This window comes from Lepidochelys olivacea (assembly GCF_965140295.1).
Source record: "Lepidochelys olivacea isolate rLepOli2 genome assembly, chromosome: 2".
NCBI classification, from domain to species: domain Eukaryota; kingdom Metazoa; phylum Chordata; order Testudines; family Cheloniidae; genus Lepidochelys; species Lepidochelys olivacea.
The window spans coordinates 148,360,400-148,385,773 of record NC_140412.1 but is presented as its reverse complement, the minus strand read 5'-3'; the positions used below and the strand labels follow the sequence as shown (position 1 = coordinate 148,385,773).

General features: G+C 43.6%; 1 protein-coding gene across 1 annotated transcript in view; it reads right to left on the bottom strand.

Annotated features, from left to right (window-relative positions):
• Positions 1-1,770: 1,770 nt before the first annotated feature.
• SLC6A19 (solute carrier family 6 member 19) overlaps positions 1,771-25,374 on the bottom strand; it is an 83,141-nt gene continuing 59,537 nt past the window's right edge. The window contains exons 8-12 of the mRNA XM_084621645.1: positions 22,908-23,064; positions 21,036-21,240; positions 20,720-20,879; positions 5,544-5,706; positions 1,771-2,324 (exon numbers count right to left, since the gene is read on the bottom strand). Coding sequence (XP_084477771.1) covers positions 2,115-2,324; positions 5,544-5,706; positions 20,720-20,879; positions 21,036-21,240; positions 22,908-23,064 — 895 coding nt within the window. The 3' untranslated portion in view covers positions 1,771-2,114. The remainder of the gene's footprint in view (positions 2,325-5,543; positions 5,707-20,719; positions 20,880-21,035; positions 21,241-22,907; positions 23,065-25,374) is intronic.

Below are 25,374 nucleotides of genomic sequence, written 5' to 3'. Positions count from 1 at the left end.
CCGCCCACAACACCATCCCTTTCTGGCCCTTCTCCCGTGGCCCCATCCTGTTCCACCCACAGTCCAGCCCCATTCCTCCGCCCTCCGCCCACTGTAGCCCTGCAACCCTTTTGCTCCTTTCTGCCATCCCGCACTGCAGCCCCAAGACGGGAGAAGCTCTGTCCTTCTGCCATGACCCCGGGGCCACAGCAGGAAGTGAGAGCTCCTGCAGTCCTGGGGCCACAGCTGGGGTCAGGGCGCTGGGGCTTCCCCTGCCACCTGGAACTTCTGAAGGGAACCAGGGTTGGGGCGCTGGCAGTTCTCTTGCTCCACCCACCAGTCCAGCACTTGTGCCGGGGACCAGGGTCAGGGCACTGGAGCTTCTCCAGCCCCACCTGCCTGCCCAGCACTTCTGCCAGAGACTGGGGTTGGGACACTGGGGCTTCTCCCACCCCACCTGGCACTTCTGCCAGGGACCAGGGTTGGGGCTCTGTGGTTTCCTCTGCCCTGCCCCACCCATGGCTTCTGCCAGGGCTCCAGGCTTCCACTGCCCCATGGCAGATTTCTTCTGGGAGCCCATTTTTCTGGGGCCCCCAATTGACTGGTACTTCTGGGCATGGGCCTCATGGGCCCATTGGCAGATTTGCCACTGCCTTTCTATAGTCCACTGAAACCTGATGAACAGATTTATTGAAAGAAAAGGGAGAGTAAACACTGAGGATGCTCCTCAACTGTCCCAGAGGGATGCAGAACAGGATTTGAAGGTACCCTAGCAGATTTTTGTTCCTTAGAGTGGGAGACAAGTTTGCAGGCAGAATTGCCAGAGTATTTTCGGGACCTCAGCACACCGCAGTCTTCAATGCACAGTCTGGCCACAACAGCTATGCCTAACCTGGAGGATGTAAACCCTCCAACTTGCTAATAATCTAAATCCAACTATGAACAATAGCTCCATTGTTAAATATGGGACTTGAGCAGGCAGACTTACACCGAAGCTTGTGTGGATGGCAGACTACCTGGATTCCTAGGAGTTACTGTTTTAAATCCTTATTTTACTGGAGGGGATAAGTTGTAATGATTAGTGTAGACAGCACCTCCACCAATAGATGGTGCTATAACTTTATCTTAGTATTAAGTTGTGGTCTTGTTTGTTGTAGCTGGCCTGGTAGAGAGTTAACAGGAAGTTCAGTGCTGTTTGTGTGTGCTGAAGTTAGTACTTGCGTGGTCCAATAAATTCTATGATTCTATAAGCAAGTATTACAATACTGTATTAAAGTGAAGTGAAGGGGTGAAGATCTTATCCCAGCTTGCCCTAGGGTTGCCAACTGTCTAATCACACAAACCCAAACACCCTCACCCTGCCCCTTCCCTGAGGCCATGCCCACTCAATCCCTCCTCCCTACATCGCTTACTATCCCCCAAGGAGGGAGCATGCATTAGCCCCACTGCACCGCCGGACTTTCAGTGCCTGTAATCTCCCAGTTTGGCTTCAGTAGCCTCCGGGAGATTCCAGGAGACTCCCGGCAAAACCAGGAGGATTGGCAGCTCTAACTTGTCCCCTGTCAGCTCCCTCTGCCATCAAGGACATTGTGGACAAGAGGTGTGTCTGAGACCACTCCTCCTTCCACTGTTTGTTAAATAGGAGCTAAAGAAGGTAGATTGTGCCATTCCCTGAGCTGCTGCTGCTACTCTCCTATATTGTCAGCAGGGGAAAGAACTATCTGCTGGCAATTAGAAAGTAAAGGGGAAGTTAGTGAACTATCCAGAGGGTATAAATAAATCAAGATATGATTTTCATACTTAGAAATGTTTTAATATTTAAATATTTAAAACTTTCGCTTGAGGAAAGTATTTGTGATTCTGTGCAACACAATGATATCTGTGGTTAAAAACAATTGAGTGTGCAAGGCAGAGGTCAGCATAAAATTAGTGTTCACATTAGTTCTCCTGCCTGAACAGTCAGACACTGAAATCAGTTACTGTAGGATTCACTTAGTTTCATTGTTCCCCTAGGAACCTCACATCATTGCCCCTTTATGACAATGGAACTAACTATGGATTTCATTTACATTTTTTGGTTTGTTTTTCCTTCCCTCACTAACTAGGTTTTATTTCCATCTCTTTGAAATATGTTCTCATGCACGATTCTTCAGGTCTCCATTCACAGAGGGCTCAGAAACTGAGATGACAAGACCCTGATGTCCATCTTGTTCTTGACAGCAATTTCTGATGCCTTTGTAGATGGCGAGGACAGGGATGACCAAACAAGGCACTCCAGCCAAGATTACAATGATGGCATACACCCACTCAGGATATCCAACTTTCTCTGATTTGGGGAACTGATCCTGTGAGAATAAACAATCAACTTTCAAGGACTTGTGGTGGGCAAAATATATAAGAACATTCAACTCAGGAATATAGTCCTGGAAGGGACTCTCTTTGGTTACTGAGTCCAGTCCCCTGATAATACAAGCAACCCTGTTATATCCCGTTCATAAATGTATCAAGATTCATCCTAAAACTAGTTAGGTTGTTTGCCCCTCTAACCCCATTAATAGATATAATAAACAGTAATACAGAGAAAACCCAGAACCATAACATTAATTCCTCCATAACATTATTTTAACTCTGAAAGGATAAGGGAGTATTTGTAGTTTATGCATTAAAAGATATAAAACAAGATTTTTTAAAAATAGCTTTTATAATTTGAGTTCCACAATAATACCATTTAGCATTTAACATCTTAAAAGCACTGATGAGGTTCAACAAGGACAAGTGCAGAGTCCTGCACTTAGGAAGGAAGAATCCCATGCACTGCTACAGACTAGGGACCGAGCGGCTAGGCAAGCAGTTCTGCAGAAAAGGACCTAGGGGTTACAGTGGACAAGAAGCTGGATATGAGTTGACAGTGTGCCTTTGTTGCCAAGAAGGCTAATGGCATTTTGGGCTGTATAAGTAGAGGCATTGCCAGCAGATGGAGGGCCATGATCGTTCCCCTCTATTTGGCATTGGTGAGGCCTCATCTGGAGTACTGTGTCCAGTTTTCGGCACTACACTACAAGAAGGATGTGGAAAAATTGGATAGAGTCCAGCAGAGGGCAACAAAAATTATTAGGGGGCTGGAGCACATGACTTATGAGGAGAGGCTGAGGGAACTGGGATTGTTTAGTCTGCGGAAGAGAAGAATGAGGGGGGAATTGATAGCTGCTTTCAACTACCCGAAAGGGCTTTCCTAAAAGGAAGGATCTAGACTGTTCTCAGTGGTACCAGATGACAGAACAAGGCATAATGGTCTCAGGTTGCAGTGGGGGAGGTTTAGGTTGGATATTAGGAAAACCTTTTTCAGTAGGAGGGTGGTGAAGCACTGGAATGGGTTACCTAGGGAGGTGGTGGAATCTTCTTCCTTAGAGGTTTTTAAGGTCAGGCTTGACAAAGCCCTGGCTGGGATGATTTAGTTGGGGATTGGTCCTGCTTTGAGCAGGGGGTTGGACTAGATGACCTCCTGAGGTCCCTTCCAACCTTGATATTCTATGATTCTATGGTACACACATTGACTAAGTAGTCCTCACAACATCACTGTAAGATAAGTACAGTAAGTTTTTGTTTCAGATAATTAAAATGAGAAAAAGGAGAGGTTGAGTGATTTGTCCAAATTCACAGATTAAGTCATTGTGGCATAGCTGGGGCTAGACCACAGGAGTTCTCTGGTGGTGTCACCTGGTCTATGCTCTAGACTACAGTGACTTCTTTGTTACTGCAAATTCTATCAACCTATTTTTTTTCTGCAGTAGATGGGGCTAGATTTTCTGAGCCTAGAGGGTTTTGTGTATGTTCTGAGTCTACCTTGTCAGGTTTCAGAAGTTTCATACCTGAGGGTGGCAGCTCTGAGAGGTGGCTCAGTTGGTTAGGAAGAAACAAGGAGCTCAGGGGTGGAGTTGAAGACCTGCCAAAGTATCTCCCCAAAAAGTGGCTTTTGTGCAAGCCTTCCCTCTTTCAGCTCCCTGACACCCCCAAATGTCTTCTGTAGCACTGCAAGCTCATGAGTCCCATGATACTAAGTATTTGTCTTAAAGCCTCAATTCCTGGATTCATGTGATTAAGTGAGAATTTCCATTTTCTTCTTTTCTTTTTTAAAAGTAAATTTCTAGCCATAGAAAAGCTTGAAAATTTGTATCAAATCCACACTGAAGGCTTAAAAATCAAAAGATAAATAAAAAGAACCCCAAACTTCCCATTTTTAAAAAATCAAAAGTTTTTGGGACTAACTCATGAATTTTGAATGATGGGGAGTTTGCAATAAAATTTTTGCCCAGACTTTCCTCTGACGTCCCCTCCCAAAGTGGCTTCTCCTTTAGGAGATCACAAATAAGAGACTCTTTGGATAGGGCTCAAGGTAGACAAACCCCACCTGTGGCAGCAGAACTACTGGCTGCAATGTCATTCAGTCTTCCTATAGGGCCAGGAGGCTGTGTCCTGTCCCTGAATATTTTAGTGCTCTTTGCAGATGCAAGGAAGAGGAGGCTGTGGCCCCTCTTGGCAGAACCCTTGAAAACAAGATGGAGGGTAGCATTTGGTGCCCCTGGGGAAAGCAGGAAAAGAGGTGATGGAGCTTCCCCAGAAGTCTGCTGAGGTAAGAGGTGAGACCTGTGTCCCAGGGGCTAACTGTAGGGGTTTGGGGAGCTGGCATACACTGTGAAAGAGGGTAAAAGAGATGGAAAGACCCTGGGCATGATTCACTTAGGGCGGGGAGGGAGGTAGAGTTTCAGGGCATTATCAAGTTGTGAAAAATCTTAAGTGGGGAGTTGGACCAGTATCTTTATCCTCTTCTTGGCCTGAGGGTGGTGAGGCTTCTGACCAGGGCCAGATGGTACAGCTCAGCGGTGCAAGGCTGGGGAGCTGTGAGGAATTGGCTGAGGCCTCCCTATTGTTAGTTCATGAGTGGCTGGAAAAAGCATTCATGGAACTCAGCTGTGTGTGTCCTTGCCTGTGGCTGTCTGTGTAAGTGCAGTACCTGGAGAGGTTTGCAACTTGTCATAATATCACAGTGGGAGAGGGAGCCCAGGTTAGTAAGCCAGTTAGAAAGCTCAGCGGTACCCCAATTCCAGGTTGCACCCTGGGAAAACCGATCACAACCTCACTGCAGCTCTTATGGATTTTCATGAATATAAATGGCTTCAGAATCTGACCCACTTGTCTTTTGTTAACAGTGACAGCTCTCTACATTTCAAACTGTTATGCAATCCCTACTTTATAAATGATTAAGTTCACAGGGTCCTGCCTTGATCCTGTCTCACAGTAGGACTCTCGTTTCCTTCTCTTGAGTAAAATTACTAAGACATCATCATCTAGCAATTCCCATTCATTTGTGGCTGAATTTAGAATAGCAAGTTCATTTGTCTAACATTTAATTTTTTATATTCCATTTTATGCACTGTAGCAGAGTATTCATGAGAACACTGTTGAATGGGCAACATGGGGAAGATGGATGTAATTAGTACACACACAGAAAGAAGGAGGCATACATAAAAAAATTGAAGATATGTGTTTTGACCTTATGTACTTACATAATTAGGATCCCAAACGATATAGAGCAGTTCTTGGTTGACTTTCACCACAAAGTAAAAGAAGAAGATAACTATCATAATGAGAGGACTGACAACTCTCCATGTGACCTGCCAGAAAATGTTGGGTTTGTGTCCAATCATGAACTCTATATCCTTGTTAAACCTAAAAGCAAAGGTAGCAAGTTCAGGAAATTCACTCCACTGTAGTGGTTTAACAAAGCACATTCAGAGACTGTCCAATCATATGCACAAATGACAAAGTAAAATGCCCTAATTGTACTTTTCAGAACTTTCCAATGCCACAGTAAAATATAAATGGTAAAAACAAGATTTAGAAATATTTTTCTAATTGAGCCAAATATCAATATAATTATCCTATAAGTTTGAATCAAATTTCCCAAAAGCGAGCCAGGAAAAATACTCTTAAAAACATGCATTATTTCAATAATTGTGTGACTGCTTCTGATTTCACACTGCTTATAATTATCAAGAAAAGCAAAAAGATCAAAGCTATCAACTTATGGCATGGTATCTTCAAAAAGTAAGAACAGGTGTGAATTGGATGACTGAGTGTAAGTTGAGTTTCCCTCTGATGTAAAGTAAAACTTCTCAAGGTTTTTCTGTTTGCACCTCAGAACTGTTTCTTTTAAAAAGTGTAACATAGAATCATAGAATCATAGAATATCAGGGTTGGAAGGGACCCCAGAAGGTCATCTAGTCCAACCCCCTGCTCAAAGCAGGACCAATTCCCAGTTAAATCATCCCAGCCAGGGCTTTGTCAAGCCTGACCTTAAAAACCTCTAAGGAAGGAGATTCTACCACCTCCCTAGGTAACGCATTCCAGTGTTTCACCACCCTCTTAGTGAAAAAGTTTTTCCTAATATCCAATCTAAACCTCCCCCACTGCAACTTGAGACCATTACTCCTCGTTCTGTCATCTGCTACCATTGAGAACAGTCTAGAGCCATCCTCTTTGGAACCCCCTTTCAGGTAGTTGAAAGCAGCTATCAAATCCCCCCTCATTCTTCTCTTCTGCAGGCTAAACAAGCCCAGCTCCCTCAGCCTCTCCTCATAACTCATGTGTTCCAGTCCCCTAATCATTTTTGTTGCCCTTCGCTGGACTCTCTCCAATTTATCCACATCCTTCTTGAAGTGTGGGGCCCAAAACTGGACACAGTACTCCAGATGAGGCCTCACCAATGTCGAATAGAGGGGAACGATCACGTCCCTCGATCTGCTCGCTATGCCCCTACTTATACATCCCAAAATGCCATTGGCCTTCTTGGCAACAAGGGCACACTGCTGACTCATATCCAGCTTCTCGTCCACTGTCACCCCTAGGTCCTTTTCTGCAGAACTGCTGCCTAGCCATTCGGTCCCTAGTCTGTAGCTGTGCATTGGGTTCTTCCGTCCTAAGTGCAGGACCCTGCACTTATCCTTATTGAACCTCATCAGATTCCTTTTGGCCCAATCTTCCAATTGGTCTAGGTCCATCATTTATTACTGAAAGGAGAGAAGGCAAATTGAAGGCATTTTTAAATGTGGCTTTTATGTATAAGGTCCCACTTAGATAGTCATAGCAACTGTATTTCAGAGTGTTAAGTAGAGGACTGTGACTTAATTATAGCCATTTTTGAAACTGTCCTTCAGTCCTCTTTTGTGACTGTCCAGTAGATCGCTTGGGCGTGTATCTGATTGAGCTATTGAGTTGCCTTAACAGCTGTGAATGGTGCACAGAATCAGGATCACAGATGCCCACACTCAGCTTTCCCCAGAGATGCTCCACCTCCACTCCACCCCTTCCCCCAAGGCCCCACCCTTGCTCTGCCTCTTCCCGCCCCCACTCTGCCCCCTCCTCAAAGCTCTGCCCCTGTCCCGCCTCTTCCTGCCCCCATTCCACCCCCTCCCCAAACATACCCTGCCCTCATTCTTCTTCCTCCTGATCAGCAGCAGGCGGGAGGCACTAGAGGGAGGGGAGGAGCTGATCGTCAAGGCCCATGGAACAGATGATCGGTGGGGAGGCTGGTGGGTGCTGAGCACCCACTATTTTTTCTGTGGATGCTCCAGCCTCAGAGTCGGTGCCTATGATCAGGCTGAAAATAAACTATCATATATATTTTATTTTTTCCTTTTATGTGAGTGGGACAGAGCCCCAGCTGCCATTGTAAAGCTGCTAAAAACATGTGGTACCAAGGCTGGGGGCATGCCTAAATGGGAGAACAGACGCTTCCCGGGTTATGCAAAACCCGACTTACGCAAATCTGCACTTACAGAAAAAGTTCCATAAGCTAGAAATAGGAAGTGGGTTGTTTTGGGTTTTTTTGCGTGACAGTCGGGAATACATTTCGACTCATGCAAAATTCAACTTACTCATGGCGTTCCAGAATGGAATGATTGCATAAGTCGGGAAGCATCTGTAAAGTTTTCTATTTGCAGACACTTTCCGTTTTGATGAGATATATTATTTTTTCTCTTAAAATCCATAATAATATTTGAGGCATTCTGGGACTCCTTAAGCCTCTGTGCTGAATACTTACAGCACACATTGAGTTCAATTGGATTTTTGTGGGTGATTAGCACTTCTGAAAATCCAGCTCAGTGGGTCTCAGTTTAGCAGTCAAAATCAGAAGCCACTTTTGAAAATTTTGGCCTTTACCTCTCTATGACCCAGTTTCCAAATCTGAAAAACAGGGAATAAGGGATGAAAGGACCCTGACACAAAGTTGCTGGAAGGATTGCACAGTCTGTTACCCACAAGAGTAGAAGCTTCCATATCACATTAAGCTTGTGCTGTTTGTTTTTAATATTTAGAACTGTCCAGATCAGTACAATGTCACCTAAGCACTGCACAGCAGGCACTGGCAGATTCTGAAAAACATGCAGGAATAAACCGTACACTGTTCAGGAATGGCTACTGTGTAGAAATCTTTTTTAAAAACTTAAAGATTCTACTACTGTCTTTCCCAGTTAGGAACATAGGAATTGCCACACTGGGTCAGACCTGAGGTCCATCTAGTCCAGTATCATGTCTCCAGCTGTAGCCAGCACTTTATGCCTCAGAGGATGGTGTAAGAACCCTATAGGAGGTAGATGTGGGATAAACTGCCCCAACATTAGGTCTCATCCTGATCTTTAGTAGTTAGAGATTGGCTTATGCCCTAAAGCATGACATTTTATGTCCTTTCCAAAAATTTTATCATTAACTATAATTTTGCTTATTCTTGTTACTCATGTAAATGTCCAATCCCTTTTTGAATATTGCTAAATTCTTAGCCTGAATAACTTCCTGTGGAAATGAATTCCACAGTTTAATTACACATCATTTGAAAAGTATTTCCTTTAATCAGTTTTTAATTTGTCACCTTTAACTGCATCAAATGTTCCTTTGTTCATGTGTTGTGAGAAAGGGAGAATAGAAGCTCTTGATCTCACTTCTCTATAACATTCATTATTTCATATACTTTATCATGTCCCCACATGCTACTCCTAAATCCTTATCTCCTTTCTATTTTCCTCACTAGGAGTTAACTTCCACTTTTTAAAGGATGCCTTTTTGCCACACGCTGCTTCTTTTACTTTGTTGTTTAGCCACAGTGGCACTTTTTTGGTTCTCTTATTATGTTTTTAAATTTGGGTATACATTTAAGTTAAGCCTCTATTATGGTGTCTTTAAAAAGTTTCCATGCCACTTGCAGGGATTTCAGTTTTGGCACTGTACCTTTTGATTAATGTTTCACTAACCTACTCATTTTTGTGTAGTTCCCCTTTCTGAAATTAAATGCTACAGTGCTGGGCTGCTGTGGTGTTTTTTTTATTTTAATAGCCTCTCTAATCTCCCTGAGCATTTCACAGTTACTATCACCATCCTGTTCTGGTGGTCAGTAATATATCCCTACTGTTATATTCTTATTATTAGAGCATGGAATTACTATCCATAGAGATTCTCTGGTACAGTTTGGTTCATTTAAGATTTTTACTTCATTTAATTTTACGCTTTCTTTCACATATAGCGCCACTCCCCCACCAGCACAGTATTTTGTACCCTGGTATTACTGTATCCCATTGATTATCATCATTCCACCAAGTTTCTGTGATGCCTATTATATCAATATCCTCATTTAATATGAGACACTCTAGTTCACCCATCTTATTATTTAGACTTCTACCTCTGGTATATAAGCACTTTAAAAACTTGTCACTTTTTAGCTGTCTGAAATTACATAATGTAATTGAATGGGACTATTTTTTTTCATTTGACTCTTCCTCATCAGATCCTACCTGTATTTTATCATCTTCCAGCCTCTCCTCCTTATTAGGACATAGAGAATCTCCATGAATAGATTCTCCCCTAAGGTATATCTCTGTTCAAACTACGTGTTCCTCTGCACCTGTCGGTTTTTCCCCAGCCCATAGTTTAAAAACTGCTCTATAACCTTTTTAATTTTAAGTACCAGCAATCTGGTTCCATTTTGGTTTAGGTGGAGCCCCTCCTTCCTGTATAGGCTCCTCTTTCTCAAAATTTTCCCCAGTTCCTAATAAATCTAAACTCCTCCTCCCTACACCATCCTCTCATCCACGCATTGAGACTCTGCAGTTCTGCCTGCCTACCTGGCCCTGCGCATGGAACTGGAAGCATTTCAGAGAATGCTACCATGGAGTTTTGGACTTCAGTCTCTTACCTAGCAGCCTAAATTTGGCCTCTAGGACCTCTCTCATATCCTTCCCTATATCACTGGTACCTACATGTACCACGGCCACTAGCTCCTCCCCAGCACTACACATAAGTCTATCTAGATGTCTCAGGAGAGCCGCAAACTTTGCACCAGGCAGGCAAGATACCATGTGGTTCTCCCGGTCATTGCAAACCCACCTATCTATGTTTCTAATGATTGAATCGCCCATTGCTAATACCTGTCTCTTCCTAATAACTGGAGTTCCCTCTCCCAGAGAGGTATCCTCACTGTGAGAGGATACCACATCATCATCTGGAAGGAGGGTCCCAACTATGGGATTGTTTCCTTCTGCTACGGTTGGATGTTCTCCTTCCCTGAGACTTTCATCCTCCTCAACAGCACAGAAGCTGTCAGACTCGGGGTGAGACCATTCTACTGTGTCCCAGAAAGTCTCAACTATGTACCACTCTGTCTCCTTTAGCTACTCCAGTTCAGCCACTCTGGTCTCCAAAGCCCGTACATGGTCTCTGAAGGCCAGGAGCTCCTTGCACTGAATGCACATATACACCACCTGCCCATAGCATACATGCTGCATTGGGTGCAATAAACTGATAGCCCCACTATGTTGCTGGACTTCTGCCTGCATTATCTTTTTACTCCTGAAATTAAATCCTTTGTTGAGGTTTTGTTTTTATCAGGCGTTTTTTTTGGCTTTAAGTTTAAAGAATGAATCTAGCCCCCCTCACACGCTCCCTCTCGCAATTCCCTTGCAAAATTCCCCTGTTAGCCACTCCTGTTAACTCTCTCTAGTTCCTCACAAGTCCCCTCTGGGCATCACTCACCTAAATAACTTTGTATCATGTGCAAATGTTGCTACTTCGTTATTCATTCCCTTTTCAGATAATTAATACATATATTAAACAACACTGGACCTAGTACTAAACCTCAAGGCACCTTTGCTATGAAGAAAATTGAGCATTTAATCCTTCTCTTTGTTTTCTTTCCTAGTCAGTTCTTGATCCATGAAAATACTTTGCTTCAGACGCCATGACTCTTTAGCTTCTTAGTGGCTTTTGTGCTAGACCTTGTCAAAGGCCTTTTTGTAAGTCTAAAATTATGTCAACCAGTTCTCATAGATTCATAGATTCCAAACCCAGAATGAACCATTGTAGTCATCTAGTCTGACCTCCTGCATAATGCAGACCATAGAACTTCCCTGAATTCATTCCTGTTTGAACTAGAGTATATCTTTTAGAAAAATTTCCAATCTTGATTTTAAAAACTGCCAGTGATAGAGAATCCACTACAATCATAGAACTGTAGAAGATTAGGGTTGGAAGAGACCTCCGGAGGTCATCCAGTCCAACCCCCTGCTCAAAGCAGGACTAACCCCAACTAAATCATCCCAGCCAGGGCTTTGTCAAGTCAGGCCTTAAAAACCTCTAAGGATGGAGATTCCATCACCTCCTAGGTAACCCATTCCAGTGCTTCACCACTCTCCTAGTGAAATAAGTTTTCCTAATATCCAACCTAGACCTCCCCCACTGCAACTTGAGACCATTGCTTCTTGTTCTGCCATCTGCCACCACTGAGAACAGCCTAGCTCCATCCTCTTTGGAACCCCCCTTTAGATAGTTGAAGGCTGCTATCAAGTCCCCCCTCACTCTTCTCTTCTGCAGACTAAATAAGCCCAGTTCCCTCAGCCTCTCCTCATAAGTCATGTTCCCCAGCCCTCTAATAATTTTCATTGCCCTCCACTGGACTCTCTCCAATTTGTCCACATTCTTTCTGTAGCGGGGGGGCCCAAAACTGGACGCAATACTCTAGATGTGGCCTCACCAGTGCCGAATAGAGGGGAATAATCACTTCCCTCGATCTGCTGGCAATGCTCCTACTAATGCAGGCCAATATGTTGTTAGCCTTCTTGGCAACAAGGGCGCACTCTTGACTCTTGCTAGCTGCAATTCCAGTTGTGTTTTGGCCTTTCTGATTACACCCCTGCATGCTGGAGCAATATTTTTATACTCCTCTCTAGTCATCTGTCCAAGTTTCCACTTCTTGGAAACTTCCTTGTTGTGTTTAAGCTCACCGAAGATTTCTCTGTTAAGCCAAACTGGTCGCCTGCCATATTTGCTATTCTTTCTGGACATTGAGATGGTTTGTTCCTGTGCCCTCAATAAGGCTTCTTTAATATACAGCCAGCTCTCCTGGACTCCTTTTCCCCTCATATTAGCCTCGCATGGGATCCTGCCCATCAGTTCCCTCAGGGAGTCAAAGTCTGCTTTTCTAAAGAACAGGGTCCATATTCTGTTACTCTCCTTTCTTCCTTTTTTTCAGGATCCTGAACTTGACCATCTCATGGTCACCGCTGCCCAGGCTGCCACCCACTTTTACTTCCCCTACCAATTCTTCCCTATTTGTGATCAGAGGTCAAGAGGAGCATGGCCCCTATTTAGTTCCTCCAGCACTTGCACCAGGAAGTTGTCCCCAACACTCTCCAAAAACTTCCTGGATTGTCTGTGCACTGCTGTATTGCTCTCCCAGCAGATGTCAGGATGATTGAAGTCCTCCATGAGAACCAGGGCCTGTGATCTGGAAACTTCTGTTAGTTGTCTGAAGAAAGCCTTGTCTACCTCATCCTCCTGGTCTGGTGGTCAAAAGCAGACACCCACCACGACATCACCTTTGTTGCTCTCAACAAACTCTAAACTTAACTCAAAGACACTCAACAGGCTTTTCTCCAGTTTCATACTGGAGCTCTGACCAATCATGCTGCTTGTTGCACATACAATACAACAATTCTGGGTAAATTCTTCCAGTGGTCAGTTACTCTAACAATCTATGCTTATTTTCAGTCTAAATGTGTCTAACTTCAACTATCAGTCATTATCTATTATCAGATTTCTATTCCCCATGTAAGTATTTTTAGACAGTGATCAAGACCTTTTTACTACTACTTTACTGGCACATTCAAATATTTCTAAGAGAATAGCAAGACACAACTTACCTTTGCAGAAACTGTGCTGGTTAGATGTGTTTATATCACAATCTTCCAAAAATTGTTGTTGTTCTGTTTCAACCAATTTGACTAATAAGCCTTACATATGTACCTGGCTATATTTCCTCAGATCATCCCCAGAGCCTTTAAAACATGAGTGGCTAACAGGGGAATTTTTCAAGGGAATTGCGAGAGGGAGCGTGTGAGGGGGGCTAGATTCATTCTTTAAAACATAATTACAGCATTTACTACCCTCAAATATTCTATAACAGTGGTTCTTTTTAATGAGAGTGCATATTTTTGTTAGAGGCTCAGCCACTTCATATTTAAGCTTCTTCAGAAGAAGATGTGTGTCCCTATGAGTGCTCCACTGTAGATGTATCTGCGCCTCTGTACCGCTAATCAGAGATTTTAGGTAGCAGTGTCCATTCAGCCTGCACAGGTGCTCTCCCTCCCTCGTGGTTTGCCTGAAGACTATCTAATGCTGTGCGGGCAAACTACCCCCCATTCCTTCTCTACCGCAAAGCCCCATATTGGGAACTCTGAAGTAGAGGGGAGGAGGGTAGGTTGTGGAGCACCCATAGGGACACACATCTCGAAGAACCATCGTTTCTGCACAGGATGAGTAACGTCCACTTCTTCTTCGAGTAGTGTCCCTCTGGGTGCTCCACTGTAGGCGACTTTGCAGCAGTATCCCCAATGAAGGGCTGAGACTTCGAGTGGAGTCTGTTATTAAAGAGAGTAGTGCAGAGCCAAAGATGGCATCAGAGGCTGAGTCTCCAGTGATCACATAGTGCTCTGCAAAAGTATGGGTTGAGGCCCAAGTTGCAGCTCTGCAAGTTTCCGTTATGGGGAGATCCTTAAGGAATGAGACCGAGGTAGAAACTGGCCTCGTGGAGTGCGTGCAGAGTCCGGATGAAGGCAAGAGGTTGAGCCCCTGGTACAGTGAGTAATGCAACCAGAGACCCATTTGGATAATCTTTGAGCCGATATTGCAGAACCTTTGGATCTTTCTGTAGCCAATGATTTTAGTTTCTTATCCATTTATTGTGTGATGTTAAGATTAGTCAATATGTTTTATTACATATATTCATTGTATGTTAATTAGAGTTAATTTGTAGGATTATAAAAGTATATGATTGATCAGTATTTATCAGAACCAAGCTAAGTTCCCTCTAAGCTGTGTGACCGCACAGCAGCCTATTAAGTGCCACGCAGGCACGCAGGGCTGCGCTGGGGAGAGATGCCCCCCCATAGCACCATACTCACTGCAGTGCCCCTCCCCAAGCCTCGACAGTACCAGGTACATAATGGCACCAGGCTCACACTCAGCAGGGGCCCTGCGGCCTGGCCCAGCACTCCACTTCACTAGGCTCCTCTCTGGACCCTTCCCCATGCTCCTATGGGCCCGCCGGCCCAGGGCTCCTCTCTCTGACCCCGCCCTCCATCATGGGGTGGGAGGGTGGAAAGGAGCCCATCATTCCTCTGGGCCACTGGTGAGGGATGGTCTGCGGTGGACCATCATTGGCAGCCCGGACTGTGGATGGACCTGCTGCGGCCAAGGGGGAGAGGCTCCCCAACCCCGGCCCTAACCCAGCGCTCCTCTTGGACCTGCCACAGATGAGGGGAGTGGCCCTCCAGCCCAGCCCCCTGGTCCCTGGAGCTGCTGAGGACAGGGAAGAGGTGCCAAAACCAAGCCTAGCCCAGGAGCTGCCGGGGCAGCCTGCACCCCACCCCCTCACCCCAGCTTGCACCCCCCCAGGAGGAGGCTCTCACCCCCTTCTGCACCTCAACCCTCTGCCTCAGTCCTGAGCCCCTCATCCTTGGCCCACCCCACACCCCCAGCCAGAGTCATTAGCCCCCTGCACCCCAACCCTCTGCCCCAGCCCTGAGCCCCCTCCCACACTCCGAACCCCTCGGCCCCACCCCATCACATGAATTTTGTTATGTGCACCAATATGGAGGTGATGTGTCACCTCCATATTTGTGCACATAACAAAATTCTTTCAGCACATGTATGGGAAAAATTAGAGGAACACTGGAACCAAGTATTAGATGTGAGTAAGACAAGCTGAAACAACCTGTAGGCTGAGGCCTGCAAGACTTTAGCTTAGCTATTTTAGGCCTTGGAGACAAGAAACCATGACTTAAATCAGTGACTGAGAAATAACCCTAAGATTATGGGAAAAGAGGAACTAAGTGGTAATATTGCACAAAATTATCCAGAAGATTAATATTAGATCATAAAAATACTGTAAAGGCCCATCTGTCTCAGATGTGTGTCTTAATCACAGGATACAGGTTGTGCATCAGTACTAGCGAGAATAAAGGCAAATTACACAGCCTATAGAAAAGTCGGGTTCCTTAAGTTTCCAATAAGACCAATAAGAGAAAAGAAGGTTGACACTTTTATGGACATGCACAGAATGCAGGTATAGACAGAATCACATTATAAAAAGGGGATGCCCAGAATGGGAAAATTGAGCTCCCTATGGGAGATTCCAGCAGGAATCATTCCTCTACTGATGATCGAGCCTTGAGGGACCCATCAGACCCTAACACTATTGTTAAGGATGTGAGTATAATTATATTTGTAATTTTTGCATAGGTCTGTATAAAATTTCTATATGCTTGGTAATCATAACTTTAATTGTAACTTTAATAAAACTTGTAAAATAGACTAGACTTTGTACTGGTGAATGTATGTGTGGTCACACTACCCTTAGTCTTTATGTGTTCCTAGGGACCCTAACTCTGAAGCAAGTAGCAGAGGTGACTTTCATAGAATCAAATCATAGAATATCAGGTTTGGAAGGGACCTCAGGAGGTCATCTAGTCCAACACCCTGCTCAAAGCAGGACCAATCCTCAATTTTTGCCCCAGATTCCTAAATGGCCCCCTCAAGGATTGAACTCACAACCCTGGGTTTAGCAGGCCAATGCTCAAACCGCTGAGCTATCTCTCCCCACACTCTGTTAAGCCTGAAACTGTATCCTCCAGAGCTGAACCTACGGTGGTGTAATACCACATTACAAAATGCACTTTGAATAAAATAAAAGGCTACATTTCCACGAACGAAAGAGTTTAGGAGACTTCCTATAGTCCTTAGTCCTGTCCAAGTAGAATGCTAGCATTTTTCTAACATCTAGCATAGGCAGAATCGCTTCCCTGTTATCATGATGTGGTTTTGGGAAAAAACAGGAAGATGGATTTGTTGATTCATATGAAAAGCAGAAGCTACTTTTTAGGGAGAAACTTGTGATGCAGCCTCAATGTTACTTTGTCTTTAAAAAAGAGTGTGAATGGCAGGTGTGCCATCAGGGCTGCTATTTCTCCTATGTGCCTAGCTGAGGTGATGGGAACCAGAAATGCTGTCTTCATAGAATCATAAAATATCAGGGTTAGAAGAGACCTCAGGAGGTCATCTAGTCCAACCCCCTGCTCAATGCAGGACCAATCCCCAATTTTTGCCCCAGATCCCAAATGGCCCCCTCAAGGATTGAACTCACAACCCTGGGTTTAGCAGGCCAATGCTCAAACTACTGAGCTATCCCTCCCCCCCATGGACAGGTATGAAAGAGAGTAAGTCATTATGGGCTCAAAGGGAGGCTAGTTAAGGCTCTGAGAACTAGATTAAGATTCAAGGTTTGAGTGAAAAGAAAAAGAGGACTTGTGGCACCTTAGAGACTAACAAATTTATCTGAGCATAAGCTTTCGTGAGCTACAGCTCACTTCATCAGATGCATTCGGCTTGAGTGGGTGGTCTCACATGCAGGAACAGGTTTCCAATACTCTTATAGGAATCTATGTGTCAGTGGGTGAGCGAACACTGAGTATCCATCTACTTGACAGTGGAAGGCCATTATGAGTGCTAGATGTACTTTAAGGGAGCTGAGAGAGAGTTCTGATTTTTTGAGGTCTAAAACATAGTCTAAAATCAGAGGGAGGGAGAATGACACCAAATTTGGAATTGTTTCCATTTTTGCAGGTAAGTATGCTGAGTGGTCGATTTTGGCTGTGTAGAAACACCTTGTCAGACCATTCTACCACTAAGTATTGGAACCAAGAAGGAGTCAAGCCTAGAGATGAAAGATCCACAAGTTGGGGTAAAGGATGAGTCTGTAGTTTTAAGAAAGTCATTTTGAGAATGGGCCAAAGACAGACCAGAGGACATACTGCCATCTGTGCCAGGTAAGGGAACCAACCTTACCTTGGCCAGGAGGGGGCAATCAAAATAACCCTTGTCATTGTATTGTCAACAGGATCTTGGATAGTAAAGGAAATGGGGGAAAGGAGTATAAAAGGTCCCTGACCCATGAGAGAATGAGAGCATCTCCCAGAGACTGTTTCCACAGGCCTCTCTTGGAGCAATAGTGAGGACATTTCTTGTTCCAGTAAGTAGTGAAGAGCTCTATAGTCAGGGTTCCCCAAAAGGCAAATATGTCGTGAAACACCTCTGAGTTCAGTTCCCATTCGTGGTTTTGTGAAAAGTTCTGACTGAGACTGTTGGCTGTCATGTTCTGTATCTCTGGTAGGTAGATGGCTTAGATGAGCATGTTGTGATGGTTGCACCAATTCCAAAGTTTGAGTGCTTCTGTACAGAGGGAGTGAGATCTGAAGCCTCCCTGACGATTTATGTAAAACATATTGTCCATCATGATCTTTGTGAGAGAAAGTGTGCACAGGCGTTCCTGGTAGCTCTTAATGCTCCCAGCCTATTAGGGAGGCATCCTTCATCAGAGTTGGTGATGGTTGTACGAACGGGACACCTGTTCGGACATTGGATGGGTCTTTCTACTAGTCCAGGGAGAGCTTTACAGTGTAGGGCAATTATAGGGGTTTGCTTAGTTTGTCCTTGTTTGGGGAATAGAAGGATCTGAGCCACATCTGTAGACACCTCATGAACAACCGAGCGTGTGGCATGACGAAAGTGCATGCTGCCATATGACCAAGCATCTGTAGACAATTCCTGGCTGATGTTTGTGGACTGGCCTGGACTATCTCAATGAGACTTGTGAGGGTGGTGAACCTGTATAGCAGGAGGAATGCCCTCACTTATACTGCGTCAAATTCAGCACCAATAAACTCCAGTTGCTGTACTTGGGTGAGTGCTGATTTCTGGGTGTTGAGCTGTGGGCCCAGTTGTAAAAATGTGCACATGGTCGTCTGAGTGGCTTGTGTGGCCTCCTTAAATGAGGGAGTCCTTAGGAGGCAGTCATCAAGGTATGTTCACAGGTGTGCTGCTATGATGGACAGAACCTTGGAGAATACCCTGGGTGCAGATGAGAAGCCGAATGGGAGCACCCTGTATTAATAATGGTTCTGGCCAAAGGTGAACTGTAGGAACTTCCTGTGCGACAGTTTGTATTGAGATGTGGAAGTAAGCATCTTACAGGTCCAAGGCTAAAAAACAATCTCCTTGCTCTAGAGCTGAAATAATTGCTACTAGCATGACCATCTTGAACTTCTGCGCCTTCACATATCTGTTTAATGCCCTTAGATCTAGAATGGGCCTCCAACCTCACTTCGTCTTGGGGATCAGGAAATAACAGGAGTAAAACCCCTTGCCTCTGAGTTGCATCAGAACTGATTCTCTGGCCCCTAAGCATAACAGATTATCTCTTTTCTGGCAAAGTAAGTTCTCATAAGAAGAGTCCCTAAAAAGGGACAGGGAAGGAGGGTGGCTATGGGGGAGGGGTGTGAATTGAATGGCATAACCCTTCAAAATAATTTTCAAGACCCATCTGTCGGAGGTGATATTTTGCCAACTTTTGAGAAAGATGGTCAGGTGACTTCCGAAGGGCCATGACAAGTGCATAGATGGCAGTTGATTTTGCAAGGAACAGCTGTTTGAGACCGTGACAAACCTGTCAAAAGTGCTTAGGGAAGGAGGGTTGTGAGGTCACAGACTGGGGGGCTAATTGCTTCCATTTTTGTATCCTGGATCTTTTACATTGTGGCTCGTAAGAGTGCTGTGATGATAGGTACTGAGGTGGTCGTGAACTGTGCTGTGACTGAGAGCCATATTTTCTCTTTTGTCCAGCAGTATAGATTCCCAGGGATCATAACGTGGCCTGGGAATCCTTCAGAGTATGAAGAGAGGTGTCAGTCTTATAAGCGAAGAGCTTGGGGCCTTTGAACGGGAGATCCTCAACCATTGGCTGTACTTTTTGGGGCAACCTGGAAAGCTGTAATCAAGATGCCCATCTCATTACCCCTGCTGCGGAGACTGAGTGGGCTGTTGTATCTGCTGCGTCCAATGCCATCTGTAGTGCAGTTCTGGCTACTAACTGGACCTCTTTGAAAATGGCCTGAAACTCTTCTTTTTGCATCTCTGGTAGACGTTCAATAAACGCATGGAGTTTTCCATAATTAATAAATTCATATTTTTTCTTTTTTGTTTTTTTTTCTAACTGAGAAAAACAGAAAGTCTAGACTACTATATGCCACTATGAGGGTGATCCCTCCAGCAAGGGGGGCGGGGGGGAGACGACCTCATAAAAAGTTCTTTTTTTAAAAATCCCAACAGGGTAAACAGAAACTCTAACTATTAAAGACAACAAAAAGACTAAAAATAACTACTACTTAAACTAATGATGCAGAGAAGGAAGAGATAACTTCTCGCTCCATTTGAGGCCAAAGGTAGTTGAGAAGGAACTGGGGGCGATTCACATGCACAGCACTCAATAGTGTCAAGGCAAACAATGAGAGCGCATGTGCGGGCCGAACAGACACTGCTACCTAAAATCTCTGATTAGAGGCTTGGGGCATAGATACACCCACAGTGAAGCACCCATAGGGACACTACTCAAAGAAGAAGTCTTGAATATGTAGCTAGGCCTGGTGACTTACTGCTTTATAAATTATCAATTTGCTCCAGGACCATCATCTTCTGACACCTCAATCGCTGCTATCATCTCATCATTATTACCAGAAAGAATTAACTAAATCAGAAAGTTAAGAAGTAAAGATGTTTAAGTGTATTTACAATGAATCAATACTTTAAAATACAGGTATATTTCCACTGACAGTTTAGCATAACCGTAGGCACCACACTTAAGATTCATATGAACTAATTATTGCATATTTGCATTACACTGTCTAATACTCATTTAAAAAAACTAGGAATTCATATGCAGAATACTCTACTCTTGAACACTTGCTAAGTATATTATTCTCTTGCAACCCTTCTGAAAATAATTTGGTTTTATTTTAGGTGTGTAGTCAGGTATCATTTATGGTTTACTATTACCAGTTGGCAGAAAAGCTGCATAGCTTTAATCTACAGTACAAATCAAGAACACTAAATCTTAACAGATATTTTTCTCTGTTCATTGAGAGAGTTTTTTTTTAAATTGTAAGACAAAGGCTAAATTATGTTTGTGTCATTCCTGTGAATTCCATTAGAGAGCAGACATGCACTGGGGTATAGTAAGATGGCAACTATGGTCTTCATTCAGTCCTGCATAGTTTCTACAATACTTAAGTCTATGTTTATTTCATACCTGTCTATCCCATAAATGTAGACGACTGAAAACATCTCACAAAAAGCAATTATCAGCAAGGGAATTGATCCAGCAAAACTGTCAAATAGTGCCAGCCAGTAGTTACCAGAATTCAGCACAAAAATAAAAGCAAGCAAATAAGACCCGGCACAAATCAAACCTGAAAATAAAGAACAAAGTCAAATATTTTAGACATAGACTAAAGCATAAAAACTAATAAGAAATGTGAGACTGTTCACTTCTAACTAATTTTAAGACAAGACAATTCCAAATTTCTTTAAAGATGAGAGATACTGAAGAACCATACAATACCTACCTGTAACAAGTTCCTTAGGCCATTTTTTGGGTATGACATTAAGATCTTGCAAAGGTACAAGAACACCTTCCATGTTTCCAAACATAGATGACAAGCCTAAGCAGAACAGCATGATAAAGAAGAGAATGGACCACAAAGGTGAGACAGGCATTTTGGTGATAGCTTCAGTGAAGACTATAAAAGCCAAGCCAGTTCCTTCAACTCCCTGTAGAGAAATAACAGCAGACTCAAAACGTAGGAGCACGACACTATTTAGCATTTAAAAATACTTCCATGTATACCATAGATGGTAATGCATTATACTGTACTATAGTTATACATTTCTATTTGTTTTCATAAATCAACCCTAATTCTGCATTATGTTTACTGTTACATGTATAAAGTATATTACTGAGATAACTTTTCTGGAATGGACAATAACAAAATAAAATCAAACCATGTAACCAATTTTTCCCTATAGTTTTCTCCTTATCTCCCACAATTGTGCCATGAATAGAATGCTCATTGAAACCACTGGGAGTTCCGGTTGAAAAGGACTGTGCAGATGGAGGCATTATATCAGATTATAAGAAGCCCAACGAGCCAATTTAGATGGAGTCAGTTTTTCACAGAATAACATCAATCCTAAACAGAGCATCACTATAACTAGAAGTGCAGTTTACACATTGCAATTCAGTAAGACAGTTTGAGTTATGCTCTGAAACCACTCCTATTTCATGGGCAATAAACCCAAATACAAACTTTTAAAAATATCCACAGTTTTTAATATATGTTAAATGCTATTTAGTTTGCAAAGTCAAGCATTCAAAAGCTTGAAAATACCAGATTTACAAATGCCAGAGCAATCTTTATTTCCCCAATTTGTGCATCCATCCTGTGCACTGAATAAGGAAAATATAGTATTTGAAAATCCTGTGGAAAATATAGTATGTGATCATGTAATTAAAGACAGTATCCTAATTCATATAAACAAAGGGTCTAAATTAAGATGTCCAGGAAACTGTAAATCTGACAATCCCTAACTTTTGATTGCTTGTCTTCACAACCTAAATAGTTACCTCAATGTAGGGTTTTTTCATATGTATTTTCCTAACTTTTCTAAAAGATAAAGGTAAAAATAAAATTCTGTTATATACAACTGTAACAAACCCTTCCCACCAACCAACCATCAGCAGGGTTTGAAACCTAACCCTTTAGCATGGCAGCACTAGCTGCAGGTAACTGAACTTCAGGGTTAGCTGGCAGCAGGTATGGTTGTTGTCCCAGAGTGGGGCTGGATGGGTCCAGGGGTGGCTGGGATTGGTTGGAGTGGGGAACTTGGCCCAATTCTTTCTCCTCACCTTGGGAGCTGAGGGAAATCCTGCCCCACATTGTGCCCCAGAGGGAGACATGGGCCATGTTTTGGGTCCAGGCTGGGAAACCAGCCTTTCTTTCTTTTCTCCCACTATAGCTGCTCTGGCAGCTCCTAGGCTTTTCCAGAGTAGTGTTGTCTCCCACCACTTTAACCGTACACTGAGCCTGGGCTTTGAATATTTGTGGGTTTTTTTATTATTCTGGGTGGCTGCCAAAAATTTCTTGAGGAATGAAAGTGAGAGGAGGGAAATGTCAATGTTTAACAGTTTATAGCTCAGCAAAAGCTGAATGGATTTTCATGCGCCAAAGAAAAAGCACTTCCCTAGTCCAGAGGCATTCCTTCTACCAAATATCAAAAGCATGCTGTAAATGGAGTAGATCTGAAAGCATCTCATAGAAAAGGTTGCAACAGGTTCCTTTATAATGGTTCATCCATTGCATTTCCTTTATAATGGAAAGCGTTAAGAAACTTAAATATAAGGGCTGTTACCAGCTCACTCTGTAGTAGTGTCAACTTACATCAGTTAAGAAACTTTCGAGGTTACAGGTCTCAAACTTAAGGCCTACAAAAGTCATTGTATCAGTCATGTTACACCACTTCTGCATCTGTTCAAAGTTTTCCTGGGTTACATTACCTTCTGGCAAATCGAAAGCATTTGTCAGGGTAAGAATATTTCTGTAAAAGTAAAATATAAATAATTGGAAATTAATGTCTGTATATAAGCAAACTAAGATTTCACCTTCTCACCGTCATCATCAAATACATTATCATTAATTCCATGTCTCATAGTCATAAAGAAGACACAATAAAGAAAGGTGTTGTATTTGTCTAGTTGTCTGTGTACAGGACTGAGTGCTAGGAAGTCCACTGAGTTTTGCAGGTACAAATTCTAATGTGGGGGCCCCTACTATGTGTCACTATGACAATGCCAGCCTGACCCCCAGTGACTGAGTAGGGGGGGATGGGCAGAGAGGACAGCTGGCCCCTCTGCTCTCAGAGCCCTAGCTGGCTAGAGGGCAGGGAAGAAATTCCACTCCTGGCCTCCTGCTACCAGCTCTTCTTTCACTGGAGAAGGGGAATGCTGTTCCAGAGCAGCTCTGCCCATCTGGATACAGGGGATTGGCCATAGGCCACCTGACTGGCTCTGGGGTGAACTGGCTGACAGAGTGCAAAGAAAAGCCCTCATAGGTCAAAAAGAGAGCACATGCTGCTACTGGGAGGGGCAGGCCTCACTAAATGCAGCCTGAACCCAGGGCTAGGAAACTCATCCAGGAAACATGGTGTATGCAACCCACATCCAACACTGAATCATCCATTGTATTCCATGCCTCAGTTCAGGAGACATTATGGAAAAAATTCTGCTGGCTTTGTACGAACCAATGAATGAGATTTTTAATGAACTGAAGGACACAGACATCATCAGAGAAAGTTACAGCACTTGGGCAACCCCCATCATCCTGGTCATGAAAGCATGGGAAAATCCAATTGTGTGTGGACTATTGGAAACTCAACCAATTTACACATAAAGATGCACATCCCCTTCCTCAGCGAAGCTGCTCTTCATTCTGCCTCCCTCATGATATAGCTAGCAGATGTTGGCAGAACAGATGGCACTAGAGGACCAGCAGAAGATAGCATTTATCACACCCATGACATTTTGTGAATTTTCATACATGCCATTCAGGCTTTGCAATGAGATGGAAATGTTCCAGTGACTGGTAGAGCATTGCCTAGGAAACAAGTATTTCCAGATTGTCCTTTTGTACCTGGATGACATCATTGTGTAGTCAAAGGTTTATGAAAGTTACATGAAATATCTAGATGTTGCATTTACTAAATTAACTCAATATGGGCTGAAGATTATATCTTCGAAGTACCACTGTTGAGAAAGTGGCATACCTCAACCATAGTGAGACAGCAGATAGGATCTTCTCTGATTCAGAAAAGATCCGAGTTATTAATGGTGTGGACAACCATTTTTTATACATGCCTAGAGTTTGTTATATACTACAAAAGACGTTCATAAAGGACTTTGCCAAAGCTGGGTGCATCCCTTCATACCCCATTATGAGGATTAAAGGGCAGGGTTGCCAATAGGAGTCCCATGGATTGGACTGAGGAATGTAAGGAGGCCTTTGAGTGCTTGAAGTTTGCCCTGGTAGGAACACCAGTATTAGCCTACCTGGAACACATCCATATTTTCAAACTTTATACAGATACCAGTAACAAAGGACTGGGCACTGGCCTCTCCCAGGACCAGGATATACAGGAGATGGCAATTGCATATGCCAGCTGAGGAATGAATGTATCAGAGCAGAATGACAAATGCTACAGCTCTTCCAAGCTAGAATTCCTGCCCCTGGACAAAGCCATAACTAAGAAGGGCTACTAGGCAGCTGTTCCCATCACTTTATATACAGATAACCTCATGGCATACATCAACTCTGCCAATCTGAGAACACTAGAGGAATGCTGGACCTCAAGGCTGCCTATCTATACCTTCATGCAAATACAGCTGCTCTATTTAGGTTTCAAATAATATTTGAGTCAGAAATGCTGCAAAGTATAAAGATTTGGGGAGGGATAGTTCAGTGGTTTGAGCATTGGCCTGCTAAACCCAGGGTTGTGAGTTCAGTTCTTGAGGGGGCCATTTAGGGATCTGGGGCAAAAATGGGGATTGGTCTTGCTTTGAGCATGGGGTTGGACTAGATGACCTCCCGAGGTCCCTTCCAACTCCATGATTTAGAGATGATGAAAGTGCTAGAAATCTTTCAGCATAACAGTGCTCTCTGGCACTGAGTGCAAAAAGCTATCCTGGAAGCCACCCAACAGCTGGAAGCTGAGGCAGTGGATCGATTTATAGGAGCTGAGGGGAAGACTGGTATACAGCACTTGGGATCCCAGGACAAAAGAAGAAATTGCCCAGACTGCACTGCGTCCACCAAGGGCTGAGATGGTTCTCCAAGCCTGCCACAATGTTTCCGG